This window comes from Perognathus longimembris, chromosome 8 (assembly GCF_023159225.1).
Source record: "Perognathus longimembris pacificus isolate PPM17 chromosome 8, ASM2315922v1, whole genome shotgun sequence".
Taxonomy (NCBI): Eukaryota; Metazoa; Chordata; class Mammalia; order Rodentia; family Heteromyidae; genus Perognathus; species Perognathus longimembris.
Genome location: NC_063168.1, coordinates 8,558,269 through 8,576,753, shown reverse-complemented (window position 1 = coordinate 8,576,753; position 18,485 = coordinate 8,558,269). Strand labels below are relative to the sequence as shown.

The 18,485-nt window shown below is 49.2% G+C and overlaps 1 protein-coding gene across 1 annotated transcript in view; it reads right to left on the bottom strand.

Moving 5' to 3' along the window:
- Positions 1-217: 217 nt before the first annotated feature.
- The window catches only part of Nck2 (NCK adaptor protein 2), a 129,703-nt gene continuing 111,435 nt past the window's right edge, over positions 218-18,485 (bottom strand). Inside the window, exons 4-5 of the mRNA XM_048352480.1 lie at positions 13,959-14,701; positions 218-1,512 (exon numbers count right to left, since the gene is read on the bottom strand). Coding sequence (XP_048208437.1) covers positions 1,318-1,512; positions 13,959-14,701 — 938 coding nt within the window. The 3' untranslated portion in view covers positions 218-1,317. The remainder of the gene's footprint in view (positions 1,513-13,958; positions 14,702-18,485) is intronic.

The following is an 18,485-nucleotide window of genomic DNA, read 5'->3' as shown; positions in this document are numbered from 1 at the left end:
CGAAGGGCTTGGTTATATCACACACGGCAATTCCCTGGGGCTTCCAGGGGAGGTTTATGCACAGTGGCAATTAACTGTAAATGAGTGTTGGGAGGCAGGTACCTGGCTGAAACCATGCCTGGCTAAAACACTTTTACCCACAGCCAGTCACCAGAGAGGTTTCACACACACACACACACACACACACACACACACACACACACACACACACACAGAGCCTTGTCATAATACTTTTTTTTATTACAATATCCAAAAATCTTGGGTATGCAAGTTTAGAGGGTCTCAAGACGCCCCTTCTTCAATCGTAGGAATGTGCCATCTCAAGACTGTATATTCAAACTAGAAAGAAGTCCAAATGTAAAGAAAAAAAGAAAATGCAGTATTTTCATAAACATTCTGTGTCTCTTACTACCAATCACATATTCTTTTGTAAACCCTGAAAAATTTCCCTGTAAAGCAAATAATATATATATAATATACATATATTATATATATATATATATAGTGTAGATATATAAAGTATTGGTAGCTCCCCTTCCCCAAAGATCAGCTGTTTTCCTTAATCATCTGTTATTAGTGTCAACAAAAGGCTACAGATACCTATTACTTTGAGAATCAAATACGCAATTGTGAAATTCAAACAAGCCAAAGGGCAAGAGGAAAAAAAAAAAGCACTATATGGATGGCACGAGGGCGGAATCACCACAACACGTCTTTCCGCGACAGGGCTCACTCTCTGTTGTCAACTCTCGTCACAGTCTTCATTATTGCAATCACAGCCTCAAAGGCACTGACAGTCTCCTTACTGCCACCTCCCTGTGGTTCCAATATTGCTCTGCAAATGCACGGATTCCTGGTAGGGTCTGGAGGCCCCGGGGGGCACAGGCCTGCTACCAGGGCTGCCGGCTGGGCCTGTACCGTTGTGTGGCCACGGGGGAGCCTCGGCCCTCGGCTGGGCTTTCGGAGGGGCTGAGGTTCGCTCCTCGAGCACGGCCTTGCGTTTCCAGCTGCACCCGTTGCCTTTCAGTGGGGATTCTACGACATGAGCAATTCAAGAGGCCCTACTGACCAACAGCTGCTTCCAACTAAAAAGAAAGTGAACAGGCCAGCTTGCCCCTCTACCTGCCCCTCTCGGTGGGCGAGCACGAGGCTGTAAGGGCCCGGGGTGGCAGATGTGAAACAAACGGAGCCGAACAGAAACATCAGCTGTGAGGCCGATCCAGGCTGGGGCCCGGGTGGGTGGCAGGGCCGGGTGGGCAGCGGCTCTGGTGAGGCCCGGAGTCGGGGGGGTGGCACGGCGAGGTCACTGCGCCACTGTCACTGCAGGGCTCTGACGAGGTAGAGCTTCTCCCCGTGCTCGCTGGTGAAGATGGGTGCCTTCTTATAGTGCTCCACCAGCTCGTCCATGCTGTGGAATCGCCGCTGCCCAATGCAGTAGACATTGTCCACGAGCTGCACCTTGAAATGCTTGTTCTTCCCTGATGCTTTGAGAGACACGGAGAAGTCGCTGGGCTGGGGAGGAAGCAGAAGGGGAGTGAGAACCAGCACGAGAAGGAGGGGGGGTCAGCAGCCTAGCCCTGCTCCCGGGAACCAGACCACCACCTAGCAGAGCCCTGCTGTCCACTGTCACCCAGAATGCAGCAGGGCCCAGGAGGCCCAAGGCAGGCCGAGATCCCGTGTTCTCAGTGTCATAACCAAATACATGTTGACCTTGTAGCAAGGAGAAAGTCCCCATACAAAGCACCACTTTAACCTGGGTATTCAAGAAGCTTGAAACTGTCCCTTCCCAAACTACTTCCGATTAACTGGGAATGATTTAAAGTGGGTTGCGTGAAAGGAGCAGATACATGTTCCATCTCTCTTTGACTTGCAGTAGAAATGGAAGGTGGCAGTTTACAGGTTCTAGCTGGTAGACCTGTACTGCCTCACTCACTCTTTGGCTGTGGGGGGATGGGGGCATGATCAAGTAAAGATTTCTTGAATGTGACACTCCCACAGACGATCTGATCTCCAAGACCGGCGACGACTATGTGGATAGCACGTCCTGTACGGGGACATATCCCTCAGGATGCCGAGTGGGATGGTGAGAGACTTCTCCATGTGACACAGAACAGCGTGCGATTTGGAATGTAGGATTGAAGTTTTACTTCTGAAATTCTCCATTTAATGTTTTAGACTGTGGTTTTCCATCGGCAACCCAAACTGAAGGAAAAGCAAGGATCCCACAGGGCCACCGTACCCAATACCGCACTCCTAAGCGGTCAAAGGGCTGCACAATTCTCAACTTATCTCTATTTTTGCAGGACCAAAATTACAAGATGGATACAAGTGGGATCTTTCAAGTTAGTCCACGTGTAGTTTTGAAAGTAAAACAACAATGAAGCAGTTAATTCCCAGCAGGTTCACCACCAAACCTCAAGGCCTAGATGTCCACGTCATGGTCACTGTGACTGAAATTCACCAAGGCCAACTGCACACACTTGTGTTCAACTGTGTCCAAGTCACAACCTGAAATGCCCAACCCTCTTCCCCCATGGCTTCAGGAATCAGGTTCCGTGCTATTAATATTCATTTCTATGTCAGAAGCCCAGTCTTTAAAGATAGAGGTGTGGACAGACATGGTGGTGAACGACCTCCTAGCTAAATGCACGAGGCATGAAGGATCACCGTATCTGAGGCCAGTCAGATCCAGGCAAAAATGGCAGCCAGAAAGAATTGAGGGCATGCATCAAGTGGCGGTCACAGGTCTAGCAAGCACAAGGCCCAATACGACCAAGGAAAAAAAAAGACAGTGGTGATCTCAACTTTGCTCACTGTGCTAATTGGATACTCTAATCAGCACACAGACGAAGCAGCCTCATCTTCATGGGTGAGCGGTGGTGAATGTATGCTACACCTGACGTGAATTAAGTCCAATGTTCAGCCGATAACTTTCTGAGGAGGGAAATTTGCTTTTAATTTGAGCTTCTTAATTGACCACCTTGAGTGTGTGTGTGTGTGCTCACGTGCACGCACGCATGTGCATGCCACAGCAGTAAAACTATGCAGAAGCAAAGGTAATTTTTAATTTCACAGGCTCCTGAGCAGAAACTTGGGAATTAAGGGCGTAGAACCAACATATACCTAGCAGGACTGCTGAAAGTTTGGGACTATTAACTCTGACCAAGTAAACTTTTCACAGGCAATCTCAAAGTGAGCAATCTGTACTAGTATCCTCTCTTACCTGTTTTAGGTGGTGGTTGTGTCCCACACCCAACATCTGCTTGGGACCAGATGTTTTGGATTTTGGATGCTTTCCATTTTTGAGGATTTGCATAGTTCAAAAGGCATTCTGGGGGGCTAATGCATCAAATTCATCTCTAATTTTCATTACAGTTTTTGTCTGTTTCACTACCATTTCATGGTGTAAGCTTTTTTTCCTTGTGGCCATACCGCAAGCACCACCCCTTCCATGAGCAGCAGGGTCCTGGTAGCATGAAAACTTGTTGTCCTCAGGGACAACACATTTCAGAAATGTGCCATCAAGACCCTGGTGACGGCCCACCAGAACCGCGTGGGCTCCTTGTGGGGCTGTATAACACGTGGACCGGTTTGTCCCAGATGGAGCGATAGGAGGGGGCGAGGAGGCCGTGGTGCATTATATGCTCCGGTCTCAGCAGTTACCCGCCATGTTTGCCACCTTCCCCCCATCAGGAGTTGCTGGGGGGCAGCCCTCACTCAGGGGAGAGGATCAGGCTCTACCTTCCCGGCTTGGGGGGGGAGCACTCAAGAATATGAGGGTATCTTTCTATGCCACCCCTAAGGACACACTTATTATTAGATCTATGGCTGGACTGAGACCTAACTAGGCTCCATTTTTTTTCTCCTTCATTTGAAAACAGCCTTCCCTCTTCAATTCCCTTCTTTGGCTCCCTCCACAATGTCCAAGTGTCCTTATCCTTTTATTTTCCCAACCTAGGCTTGGTTGTTTCTACATTCATTCCTCTTTGCTGACCATTGGGCCGACTGCTCATAATCTCTTATGCTAGACCACTTCCAGTCATCTTTTTCTGAAAGCTTCTTGTAAGGAATGACTCTTCTAGTTGCTGTTTGTCAATCACAAGGTCCAAAGGATTAATAATGAATCCATTGCTCTCTTCTTTTTCAGAAGGTATTTTCCAGGTGGAATCTGAAGACATTTAATGGGTTGCTATAAAACCAGCCTCTTTGGGGGCCCTTGTGACCATGGCTTTGCTGAAGTTTTAGGTCTCCAGTTGGAATATAATCCCCTCTAAATCCAAGGGCCTGGGCCTGATTTAATTCCCCATTGGTATCAGGGCTCAAAGTATCTGGTGCTGGGTAATGCAATGATTTAGGAATTCCCAAGTTGGGCCACTTCTTTCTACGATTCATTCCGTCTTGTCACTGTTACACCTTGGCTCTGCCATTTCTGCTCTCCAAGTGAGTGTTTTTAGAAAGGAACTCCAAAAGAACATGCTCCTGAGTGCTCTTTATATAGGACCAACTGGTTCCTACAGCTGCACCAACCTGATTCACTGCCTCAAATACTTGCTTAAAAGCACCTTGTTTTCATAAGGCAGTAACATGCTCAGATATTTCTTTCTTTCACTCAAAATGTAATTACTGTTTTATCATAGAGGGGAAAGTCAATGCCAAGAACAGCTCTCAAGGTCCTTTCTTTCTTTCTTAATCTCTGAGAGCTTAAGTATTAATGCTATTTTCTCCTAAGCATGATGGTGGTCACAAGGAAGAAAGAAGAGAGGTCAGAACCTTGCTCCCAGGTATTCTTGGATTTTGTTTTTTTCCAGTGTGATGGTACTGGGGTCTGAACTCAGGATCTTGTGCTCTCCCTCCTTTGGGTTTTCTACTCAAGTCTAGTGCTTTACTAGAATCACACCTCCACTTGGAGCTTTTTGCTGGTTAACTGAAGATAAACATCTCATAGACTTTGAAGGGTCCTGAGTAGCTAAGATTATAGGTGTGAGCAACTGGTGTTGGGCTGTGCTCCTGGACATCATATAACCTTAAGACATCTCTTCATTTACTCCTGGCAACAGCAGAAAACTCTTGGACTTCCACAAGGACTCTAGACCCACAATCTTCAAGCATCTGTAATCTACACATTATTGTAAAAGGCACATATATAGGCATTCCCTCTGATCCCCTAAAGACAAGTAATCTTTATTCAAAGTTACATCATTAGTTCCATTAGGTAAATAAATACATTTCTCTTTTTACTCCCTAAGGAAGATGTTTTCATGTCTAGAGAAGTGGTTCACTGATACCTCAGAATGGAGAACCAACAGGTGAGAAGCAGACATTGCTCCACTGAGTAACTAATATTCAATTAAAAGACCCACCTTTGGTCACCCTCCCTAGTGTAGTCAGTCCCCTTTTTTAGTGACTCACCGTCCATACTAATGCCACAAGCTGTCAATGGATGATACTATTTTAACATCAGATTATCCGTTCTCATTTCTATAGCATGGGCACTTTATCACTCCAGGCTGCTCTGGGTAGTCATCAAAGCAATACTTAGTGACTGGACCATAAGAAATATCCCTAGAAAAGTGAAGTCTTTGAACAGAAACATGACTGCCAAGAGAAGCAAGGTACATTTTCTAAACTTATCTCTGAAATATTTATTCCACAGTCCTAAAAGCAATCCATATATAACACGATCACATATTCATTAGTGTGAAATAAATAAGAGTATCTTAATAAAGTAAAACCAGTCATCAACTAGACAACGATGCTGGCACTCCCATCTACCTAATCTTTATAAACGCATGTCACCTTGCTTAGTCCTATTCAAGTTAGGACCTGTTCTTCATTCCTGCCTTCGTACCCCTTCCCAGTGTTATTTCCTAAAGTTAAACGTGAACAGTTCACTTCAAAGACTTAGAATATTGCCCTTGTCACTCCGTCGACCTGGCTGTAACCAAATGATAGTAATTTAGAATAGAATTTTACTGTACATATAAGTACACTGTAATAATGGAAGGGGTGAACCATTAACTTAGTGGTTCTCAAATTTGAGCAACAGAATCACCCCCTCCCCCATCTGAGATCCAAGTTTCACAGGTTGCGGGAGGGAACTGGTAGTTTGTTCACTGGTGATCTGCCACATGAACCACAATTCCACTTCTGGCTTTTTGCTGGGCAATTTGTAGGTAAGAGCCTCGTGACCTTTCTGCCTGGGCTGGTTTCGAACTATGATTCTTAGATCTTGGCCTTCATACACTGGTGCCTAGCTTGTTAAAACAATTTTTTTTTTGTTGTTGTTTGTTTTTTTTTTTTGCCAGTCCTGGGCCTTGGACTCAGGGCCTGAGCAGTATCCCTGGCTTCCTTTTTGCTCAAGGCTAGCACTCTGCCACTTGAGCCACAGCGCCACTTCTGGCCGTTTTCTAGATATGTGGTGCTGGAGAATCGAACCCAGGGCTTCATGTAGACGAGGAGAGCTCTCTTGCCACTAGGCCATATTCCCAGCCCTGTTACAACAATTTTTTTTTTTTTTTTTTTTTTTTTGCCAGTCCTGGGCCTTGGACTCAGGGCCTGAGCACTGTCCCTGGCTTCTTCCCGCTCAAGGCTAGCACTCTGCCACTTGAGCCACAGCGCCGCTTCTGGCCGTTTTCTGTATATGTGGTGCTGGGGAATCGAACCTAGGGCCTCGTGTATCCGAGGCAGGCACTCTTGCCGCTAGGCTATATCCCCAGCCCGTGTTACAACAATTTTTAACCATAGCTCATGCCTGTGACCCCTAGCTACTTAGAATTAGAGATTGAGTGATTCAAGGCCAGACTGGATATAAGGTTCCAGGGACTCCCATCTTTTTTATTTTATTTTCTTCTCTTTTTGCACCAGTCCTAAGGCATAAACTCAGGGCCTCGGCATTATCCCTGAGCTTTTTTGCTCATGGCCAGTGCTTTGGCATGTGAGCTACAACTTCCCATCCAGACTTTTTGTGTGTGTGACTAATTGGGAGTCTTGTAAGAGTCTCATGGACTTGCCCTGCCTAGGCTGGCTTCAAACTGTGATCCTCACATCTCAGCCTCCTGAGAAGTTAGGATCATAGAGGGACTCCCATTTGAACCAAAATAAACCTGGGCACAGTGGCAAATGCCTGTCATCCCAGCTACATGAGAAGCACAAACGGGAAGACTGCAAACCAGCAAAGTACAACCTGTCAATACGAGGAGAACAAAAAGAGCGGGAGTGTGGTCTGAGTGGTGAAACACCTTCTTAGCAACTATGAGGCACCACACTCAAACCCCAGGATGGCCAAGAAGTAATAAAATAAAAAAAGAAAGCAAAGATGGTTCACTTTGTATTAAATGTATCTTGCCTCAGTAACAATCTTGTAAAAGTGCTCATCGGCGCAGGTTTCTGAAGTTCGGATAGAAACACCGGGGAAACCAACCCCAGCGCATGCTGGGTGGGGAAGGTGTGCTCTTCCTGCCACACTAGCCTCCCTGGGGGGGGGGGGGGGCATGGGCGTGGTGCATGGCTGGAGGAGGGGCTGGAGGGGACGCGGTGGTGGAAAGGAGGGCACTGGGCCGGGCCCAGGGCGCAGAGCTAGGGGGATGGATGTCCTTGGGCAACGAGGACCCCTCCCTCGGCGAGCACCAAGGCGACCCGGCCCCCGCGCAGGCGCACTTCTCTAGGAATCACGGCTCTGCTCCGCCGGACTCTGGAGCTAGGAACGAGAGAAACTGCAGAAACCATGTCGGTGGGGCAGGCGCCTTCCTAGCGGGTATCTCAAGATCAAAACCCTAACCCACCAGCTCCAGCTCGAAGCCAGCGTGGCCTGGAGCTCCAGCACCCCCACCCTGCATCTGCATGTGTGCTTTTCTGAAGAAAAAGATGACAGTTCAAAGACACCTGTGGCCATTGGATTTCCCCTTACGGCTGAGTAAAGCTGAGTGGTCAGGGGACGGGAAGGTGACTTAGCGGTAGAGTGCTTGCCTGGCGTGCATGAGGCCCTGGGTTCGATTCCCCAGTACCACATAGGCAGAAAAAGCCAGGAGTGGTGCCGTGGCTCAAGTGGAAGAGCGCTAGCCTTGAAGCTCAGGGACAACTTCCAAGCCCTGAGGAGTTCAAGCCCCAGGACTGGCAAAACAACAACAACAACAACAACAACAACAACAAAAAGCTGAGTGGTCATATACATCTTCTTAAAAGAAGGTGTGGATCTGTATGTTCCCTGGGGTAGACAAACATGCTTCATGTTTTCTGTAGCCATAGCCAAGAACCCAAAAGAGAAGGAAACATTCCAGAAAGTTTATATGTATACGTTATGATGTGCAGATACTTATCAGCCCCACCTTTGCTTTGATACCTAAGTGACAGAAGCCATGTGAGGTTGAGTGTGACTCGTGCCTATATCCTTGGCTACCTGGGAGGACGGCGCTTTGAGGCTACTTGGGCAGGAAAGCTGGGTGAATCTGTTTCTGAACCGGTGGCTGGGCACGTGGCATGCACCCGGCATCCTCACGCCACGGGCTGCGGGCTGAAGGAACGTGGCTCCGGGCCAGCTTGGGGGCACAACCACCAAAGGTGGGGCAATTCAGGAGAGAGAGCTCCTGCCTCCCAGCGGGGCGGCTGAGGCAAGGTCTCGCTCCAAGGTCTCTGGCTCACCTGGGAATCTGGAGAACACAATCAAGGTGATGGAAATGGAATTCTAGCAAAGAGCCCACACTGGACTGTCTCCTAGAGCTTTCTAGGATTAAGAATTAAATAGGATTAAAGTGAGAAATAGTATAAAATTCCAGGCTGAAAACTTCCATTTGGTACCAGGCAAAAAGCCTGGCAATTAAAAATAGCTTGCTATCTTTGAAACTAGACAGATGCACACAGGCACTGCTTGTGGGAGCCTGCCTTTTTTTTTTCTTTTTTTTTTTGCCAGTCCTGGGCCTTGGACTCAGGGCCTGAGCACTGTCCCTGGCTTCTTCCCACTCAAGGCTAGCACTCTGCCACCTGAGCCACAGCGCCCCTTCTGGCTGTTTTCCACATATGTGGTGCTGGGGAATCGAACCAAGAGCTTCATGTGTAGGAGGCAAGCACTCTTGCCACTAGGCCATATTCCCAGCCCCCTGCCTTTTCTTAATACTGATGCAGTCAGGAGGAAACGGAGGACCAGCGACGGGAGGGGAGCTGGTCAGGGGTCCCTGGAGGCTCACTCCATTGGGCCGAACTTCTGGGCCCACCTGGAGTAGCATGAACTTTGACAATGAGCGTGTCCTTGCTGCGCTAACAGAAACACAGGATGGCTACAGCTTTATTTTTAAAACTCAAAAGAGGGAAAACTGTTGACAGCAAAACATTTTAGGAGATGAATTCTATTTAACAAATGCTAATAGGTCTATGTAAAATTAAACTGTGGGGTAGAGTTCTAATTTTAATAACTGCTATAAAAATGTATAAAACCACCAAAAATAGATGATAAGGGCTGGGAGGATGTTCTGGGGTAAGAACCACCACCACCAGAGGACTGAGGAAACTTGTTGTTACGGGTGTTTTCCACAATATATATATGCATGTATGTACATCACACACATTTACACACACACACACACACACACACACATATTTTCCAGCATCAGGGTTTGCCCTCAGGAGCTCGAGCTTGCTTGGCATGCTTGCTCTACTGGCACTCTACCACTCAAGCTACATCTTCAATGCAGCATTTGGCTGGTTAGCGGGTGATGGAGTCTAATGACTTTTCGGAGCTCTTGGTCTCAGCTTCCTGACAGCTAGGATTACGAGCCTAAGTCAGTGGAAACCAGCGGAAATATTAAAATGTAAAAGCACTGCAAGGAACTTGCAATGCTCTCATTTCCTGATCAAGTAATATTAATAGATTAAAGAGAAAAAGAAGCCAGATGCTGGCAGCTCACACCTGTAAACGGAGCTACTCAGGAGGCGGAGATCTAAGGAATGCAGTTTGAAGCCAGCCTGGTCAGTAAAGTCCCAGAGATTCTTTTTTTTTTTTTTTTTTGCCAGTCCTGGGGCTTGGACTCAGGGCCTGAGCACTGTCCCTGGCTTCTTTTTGCTCAAGGCTAGCACTCTGCCACTTGAGCCACAGTGCCACTTCTGGCCATTTTCTATATATGTGGTGCTGAGGAATCGAACCCAGGGCTTCATGTATACGAGGCCAGCACTCTACCACTAGGCCATATCCCCAGCCCCCAGAGATTCTTATCTCCAATGAACCACCCCAAACCTGGAAGTGGAACTGTGGTGCAAGTGAGAGAGTGCTAGTCTTGAGCAAAAAGCTCATAAAAGCTCCCAGGCCTTGAGTTTACGCCCTAGGACTGGCACCCCCCCACCCCCCAACAAAGGGGGCACTCACTGTTGGTAATATCTACATTAAATTATCCTTAGCAAGGCAGTTTTTCTCTACCTGAAATCAATGTGTTGCCTGCCAGGAAAATGAGAAAATAATGCACAGGAGGGACCACGTGCTCACCGGGAGGGAAAGAGGGAGGTGTCCCTCAGACCTGGGCTGAGGCTGTCCCATCACCTGTGCTGCTCAGCACCTTTTCAGCATCCTAACACCCTGTGCAAGGATGACGAACGCCGTAACGGGGAAAATGTCAACACCTTGCACTGCTTGCTGAAACCGAAGCACTAACAGAGAAAATGTCCACACCTTGCACTGCTTGCTGAAACCGAAGTACCTGCAAGTCCAGCTTCCTGTCTCCAATCAATCAAAGTGGGCAGATACCTAAGAACTTTTGAGCATAGAGACCGAAGCAGGATTTCCTTACACTACTGCAGAGGTGTGACAGGTCACAAGTGCTCAGAAAACTAAACATGGCGGACAAGAACCAACGGTGTTCCCGTTAGCTGCTGAGGAAAATGACAATGGAGATAACGAGTGTGCTTGGTCCTTCATGACTCCAGATAGCAGGTAGTTCTGATAACCCCAGACACAGGGAGGTGGCAAGGTTTTTGGTGGGTTCTTCCGGAAGGGTACATTTCTCCCATCAAAAAAGCAAGAATTCCAGTGCTCACAGACAGCTCTATCTTTCAAGTCTCAAGTCCAGTGTTTTTTGTTTGTTTTTTTCTTTTTCTGTTAAATTGAAGATGGAGTCTTGCAGACTTCTGCCTGGGCCGGCTTCAAACTGTGAAACTTCTATCTCATTAGTTAGGTTTACACGTGTCAGCCGTTGGCTCCCAACCTGAGCTACCATCCCGGCTGATATTTTGCATTAAAAATGTTTACTCTTTCTGGCCAGGTAGAAAAATCTAGGAAGCTCCATTTCCAATTATCCAGCACAAAAAAAAACCCAAAGGTTTGGAGACATGGCTCAAGGGGTAGAACACGAACCAAGTAAGCAAGCCTAGCGAACGCCTGGCCTCGATACCACATTCCAGTGCCTCAGACAAGAAGCCGCGTGGGAAGGAGGGTGTGCAGACCAGCTCGTTTCTATTACAATCACTTGGGAATATGTTTTAAAATGATACCCATTTGAAGACAATGCGCCCTCCCCACCCCCAGCGGCCAGCGTTATTTCAAAAGCCAGGCTTCCTACGGGACCCTTCAGCATGGGGTGGTCCCAAGGCTGGACAATGGCAAGAAAGTAACAGGAAGTAAAAAGAAGACACCTACCTCTGAGTCCCACAGAAGACCAAGTCCCTTGTTAACCTTTCTATCTCTACTGTGCTGTGTAATTATGTCTGATCACAAACCTAAGGGTTCTCGGTGGCTTCAAGACGGCTGTGAAAACCAGGCTCAAATCTAAGAGAGGAAGGAAAAGAAGGAAGAGAAAGAAGAGGGCATGGGAAGAAGGTAGAAAAAGATGAAGCAAGTGCTTCGCCTGCTTGTCATCCTTGGACATGGTGACCCACTGGGCCAGGCTGCAGAGTAGAGCTGAGAAAAGACTGGATTATGAACGAGAAATATAGCAAACTTGGATTATTCTGCCCTCGGCAGCAAAGAGGAAAACACCCTGGAGTCCCCATAGGGCTTGGGGCCAACAGCTGAGAACTGCTTGGGTCGCAACAAACCCGCGAGGATGAGCTGCCTAACTCAGCAGCCGGCCCCGGGCCAGGCCACTACGGGTGCCGAGCCAATGGATGCCCCTGTCCTCAGGAAGCCCTCCCAGCCCCTGCTCCTTGGACTAGAGGCCTGGACATGAGGTGTTGATTTCCTAAACTAAGACCGAATGGACACAAATCTGGAATGATATCCATAAAAATGGTCCACACCATTACTGTTTTATTGACCAGTCACTTGTCTAATGTAAGAAGGTGAGTCTCATGTTGTGAGATGGAACCCAATTAACAGGTGCTTCTCCCCATAAGAGGATTTGGTTCCAGAGTTTTGACAGCACCAACCACCTACACGTGTTCCACAGGAAAGTGACAAGTCTCCGTCGGTCAGTTGATCCTGGATGCCCCCTTCTTGCTGACCCTCTCCCTAAGGAATTCTCTCCCCTAGTCTCAAATATGAAGAAAACAAAACAAATGGGGAAAATGTCTCCCACTATGTGTTTTCTCCCGCCTTTCCCCTTCTAAGAAGCCTCTCGGCGGCTAACATTCTAAATTGAGCTAAGCACTCTGGATTGAACACTTTCCACTCAAAGTGGCTTTCGAAGGATTTCTCTCAAGTTTCTGCTCTTCAGAGCGAAAATTTAGCACTGCTGTTCCCCATTCCCTACAGACCCCTCACTGTGATGGCAAGAAAGTTCAGAGTGCTTCTGTCCAGAGAACAATCCCATGTGATGTCTTGCCAGCTAGGCTCCTTCTGCTTCCGAGGATGGACCACTGCACTCTTCTCTGATCAGTCAGAGTGAGTAGATGGGCACTTATTACGCTACCAACCCACTCAAAAGCCAATAATCACCACAGAGCACGTGCTTGCACCTTATGGAAGAACCAGAACCAGTAAATCCCCAAACCCACTGAATGAACTCTATGGAGAAGAAGTACTTGGTGAGATGAATACAAAACTGGCGGAGTGAATCTGTAAGGCCCAAACCAAGAGGCCTCCTTGTGGTGAAGCTGCCCGGTTGTTCCAGACAAGCCCACCCCACACAACCCTCCAATCTGCAGCCTGCTGGAAGAAGATCTGCTGCCGCCAGACAAGTGGCCGCCTCCTCGATTCACTTCACACCCTCAGAGCACATCCCAAGCCAGGACTGTAGCTTTCTTTTCAATTCAGCTCGTAAGTGCTTTTACAAGCTGTTCAGAGATGAGCTCAGTGGCTGGGCCTGCCGCAGAGATGACCTTGGGATTATATAGTTTACAAAGAAAAGCAAACCAAGCAACAAAAAGCCGCATCAGAAGCCAGGCGCCGGCTTGCTGAGAACCCTCTGTGTGGTTGGGGCAGACAGAGGAGAGCCCAGTAAATCACACATGCATGGGATGGGAAAGCCGGGCGTCTAGGGTAAAGGGGGTGGGAGAGAGTTGTACCTCACAGATAGGCAACTTTCATGCGTGAAAAAGCCCTTTTCTGATTCTCTCCCCCATTACCGTTACGGAGGCTGCCTGCCGGCCTTAGCCCAAATCCCACTCACCTAACACCACCGGTGGGCAGCAGGTCTATTCACAGGACCCGCAAGAGGAATGGAGGGCACCCCCGAAGGTCACACCTGTAGAGTCTACTCACTGCATTCTTCCTCCGTCCTGACCAGGACAAGACTTGACCAAGCGCCACGAGAATACACAGAACCCCGGAAATAACATCTTTTTTTTTGTGTGTGTCGGGTTTCCTCGAGCCACCAAGGATACAGCGATGATGATGACAACAGTGGGGGGGGGGGGGGCATCAAAGTTAACTTACAATGTTGTGAATTCTTTACTGGGTGTGTGTGGGGGGGGGGGGGTTCAAGAAGTGCCAGACTCGGGTGGCCGTGGGCAACTGAACCCATGGGTGTTGGGGGGTGGTGGGGAGAGCAGGGTGCCCCCCCACCCCCTCCGGGTGGCAAGCCGGCGGGGGGGATGGCACTTACCGACGACTCGCTGTCCCTGATGAGGAAGTCGCCCTCCACGCCGCGCTCGTTGAGCGCGCACTCGGCCTGGTGGCGGGTCACGTTGCCGTAGTACCACTCGCGGCCGGCGAAGCGCCCGCTGGCCGCGGGCCCCGCGTAGCTGATGGGGGGCGCGCGCGCGGGGTGCAGCAGGGCGGGCCCGTCGCCCAGGACCACCACGTAGTTCTTGGGGACCAGGCCCACCTGGCCCCGGGCGTTTTTGCACTTCCACCACTCGGGGTCGTTCTCGGGCTTCTCGATGACCTCCATGGTCTCCCCCTTGTCGAAGTTGAGCTCCTCCTCGGTGACGGAGCTGAAGGGGTAGAGCGTCTGCACCACGTGCAGCACCCGCGCGCCCTGGCCGTTGCTCACGGCGCCGCCGCCGCCGCCGCCGCCCCGGCGCAGGTTCAGGAAGCTGGGCGCCTCGGCGGCCGCCTCGTCCACCTCCTCCAGCACGTAGTTGGAGGGAAACCAGCCGATCTGCCCGTTGAAGCTGCCGCGCCACCAGCCGTCGCTGCACTTCTCCATCACCGTGACGCGCGAGCCCTTCACCAGGGACAGCTCGTCCTCCCGCTCGGCCACGTAGGCGAACTTGACCAAGGCCGGGATGTTGAGGTCGTAGATGCGGTCGGCGGCGCTGCCGCCGTTGGCCGGGTACTCGGCGTCCGTGCTGGGCGTCGGGGACGCGTCCCGCGCGCTCGGCTTCCGGCGCGTCTTGCCGAGGCCTGCGGAGACAGATCGGGCGGGAGGAGGGGGGGAAAGGGGGGCTCAGCGGGCACCGGGCCACCGGGCACGGGCGGGCCACCTACCTACCCGACTCCCACGCTCCCGGGGCGCTCGGAGGTGTCGCCGAGGTGGGGGGGGGGGGCCCCCGCAGGACGGTCACCAATGGCAGCGGCCATCCGGAGCCCAGGCTGGGTGGGTGGTCCAGCTACCAAGAGCCCCAAACGTGGTGTAACTGGGCCCCGGCTCGCCCGGGACACGGGGGTCCGTTTGGGAGGAAAAAAAATAGGGCCGAAAGGCAAGGGGAAATGTTATCCAACAGTCTTAGGATGCGCGGGGGAAATGGGACTGAACAAATGCAGGGATGTGGCTGGGTTCTGAAAGGGGGCGGGGGGGTCACGTCTCAGCAGGATTTGCACCCCTGCCCTGCATGCACCTCTCTTCTCCCCCTCGCCCAGGATGGTGCACCTCCCTACCGGCCTCTCCTGTTCACTTTTCCTTCAAAACCTGGGACTGGTTTTCCACAACAGATTGTGTTATGAGTTAGGAAAAAGAAAAAAAAAAGTGAATACATTAAACACTGCGATTGAAAACCCACATGTGGGTAGCCGAATGGGCTACAATCCGCTCCCAGATATGCAAGGGGCTCGGAGGGATAAACCAGAAAATCTCAGAAAGCATCGTGGTGGTGGTGGTCCGGATTAGGAAGGGCTCTCTGGCTGACTCGTAATGTGAAACACATTCCGCACATGAGAAAAAGTGTGAAGAGCCCGAAAGAGAAAGGGAAAATGTACAGAATCCCAGGGAAGCCGGGGACCAGCGCTGTAGGGCAGCTGGGGGAGGTGGCTGGCTTTTCCAGACATGCCGCTTACCAGCCAGCTCTGCTTCAACCCTTAGCCCCTGTGGAGGAGAGGGGGCACAGACACCGTAGGTACCAGCTCACACACCACAGTGCTCCCTTACTCGGCAGGCTGAGATGTGAGAATTGCAACTTGGAGCTAGCCCAGGGAGACAAAACCTTGATTCTCTCATCTCCAGCTAACCAGGAAAAAGCTGGAACTGGGGTGGGGAGGTGGGGGGGGGGGTGGGAGGGTTCAAATGATAAAGAGTGCCAGCGGAACAGGCAAGCAGAACAAGTATGAGGCTCTGAATTCAAACCCAGGAACTGGCCAAAAAAAAAAAAAAAAAAGAGGGAAAAGGAAGTCTACAACGCTATAGTTTCTTTTTAAACTCAAAGCCTTGAGTTGGTTCAGGCTGCTTGCTCCGCGGTTTGAGTTGGTTCAGGCTGCTTGCTCCGCGGGGTGCCCTACCACTTGAGCTGTTTGCAGCCTAGCTTTGTGCTGGTTATGAGTCTCACAGACTTTTCTGCCCAGGCTAGCTTCAAACCATGGCCTGGATCTCTGCCTCCCAAATAACTAGGGTTACAAGTGTGAGCCACCAGCACTGGGCTCATCCCTTCCAACTTACTTTCCTCTCGCTTTAGTTTGTAACCTGCAGTACAGACAGGTTGGCTCTAGGAAATACTTGTGCTTTTTACTTACTGCTTTGCTGAGCAGGCAGGAGGTGGAGTGCATTAACAGCTGCAGCACCATTGTCCAGTGGGGCTGCTGCCCCCCCCCCCCCCGGCACATGTCCAGGCTCAGAGCCCGAAGCTGGTGAAGGACAGGAAGTGGCCACTCAAGCAGGACTTAAAGGGGACACTCCAGTTCATGGGAGCTAACGACATCTGCCGTTTCATCTTGGACCACACTTGACTCAAGTGCATGAGAAACACAAGAACACACCAGCATAGGACAAAGTTCAAATTTAGATTTCTACGGAGGGCTATCTACCTTTATAGGAAAACAGGATATGCCAGAACTTACAACTCATTCTTTCACATGACTGCAAATGCAGGACAGTTTAACTATACGGTGAAAGGACTATGATAATTTCATAACCTAACAGCATACAGTATAGAACATCACCTAGTCCAATAGTCTGAAACTCAAAACTGCCCCCAAATCTAGGACTTCTGGAGGACTCACAGAAGATTGTCAAGTGGAAAGTTTCACATTTGACCATGTGTAAAAAGGTCTATCAAAGGTGCATTAGTAAAAAGTATCATTTCCCCTAAGAAAATACTGTATAAAATTACCTCCAGGTCATGTGTATAAGAGTCAATTTCTTGGACAAACTTAAAGTTCCATCTCTAAGAAATCTCACGTAAACAAAAAATACTACAAAGTGTGAAGGAAAAAAAAATCTGAAATCTAAAACACTTCTGGTCCATAAGCATTTTGGAGTAGGGATTCATAATTTCTGTCCAGAAGGCAGTGGTGCCTGAAGCTTGTTTAATAGGCAGGAAAATCTCTCAGTAAAGGACATGTTGATGTAGCCATGACGAGACTGTCACGCCACGTTGATGATGTCAGGTAATAGTACTGGAAATATTTTAATAGGCCGTGTTAAATGTGTGAGTCACCAAAGCTACCTAAGGAAATACCCGTGTTAAAGAGCAGGTGTTAGATTTACCAGGACAGGAAGACACTGGGATAGGATCGACACTGGCTATCACAGTATACTGTTAATGATATTTTGGAACTGACTTATGATTACACAAGGTAGTTTCAGTGAACTCAGGCAGCAACTTAGACTTTATAGAGTGAGAGGAATAGACTGATGTGCTTGCTGCCTATCTGGAACTCACATTTCCTGCCAAAGGGAGCTCTCCACACCAAATGATGTAAAATGATGTGAAATGATGTTAACTGGGGTCACAAGATGGCTAAGGGCATGATTTGAAGGAACCCCAAGTTGCTCAGGGATCTATCTGCTTAACATCACTGTATGAAGGAGTTTTCTTATTCTTCAAACATAAACAAGTGATACTGTGCTGGTTTTTCTTTGGCTGGCCTAACACAAGAGTCACAGACTGGGCACTTAAACATCAGACATCTGTGTCCTCAGAGTCTGGAAGTTCAAGACCAAGGTGCCAGGAGGTTTGGTTCTTCTTAGATCTAGCTCCTTGACTTGTAGGTGACTACCTTCTCTCCCTGGTCTCTCCTTTATGGCACCATCTCTCCTAAGAACACCTGTCACACCGGGTTGTCACGACTCTGAGATAATGGAGGACAAGATTCCAACCTGTGACTTTGATAGAGATACTGTTCCACAGGTGCAAGTACACAAAGTTATTGTAGGAAAAACTGGTCTTAACCCAGTGACTGCTTTCAATTCCCTGCTGCATATAAAAGAATTTTGTCAATGGCCGACATCCTCTTGAAAGATGCTTGGCCTGATCCCAGTGGGTACCAGATAGTCCCTGAGCTAGGAAGGGTACCTGCCATGCAGATTTCTGCCCAGTGACAGCAGCTGTAACACATGTAGCTGCTGGTGTGGTGAAATTCAAGAGGCAGTCAGTCACCTGGAGGTCAGAAGGGACTCAGCATTGCTGATATTGACGTTAACCCTTACAACAGCCCTTGACGAAGCCAGTATTTGTCGTATCTCTGTGGTGAGAAGCTAAGACTGGAAGGGGTTGAAGAGCTGGCCTATCACCCTCAGCCAGTGAAGTGGGACAGACCCATGCACTCAACCCAAGCCTATTGAATCCATGACTGTCAAGACACCAGCTCAGTCAGAGACTGGCAAGTGGCATGCTTTCTAAAGAAAATACCTCTAAGACTTTGAATTGAAGGTCAAGAAGTTATCAACTTCCCTTCCCCGATTTTAGATGACATGGTTCCTGTGTGTCCAAGCCCAAGGTCTGGGTTAAGAGATGTAGCAAGGGTTCTACATAGTGCT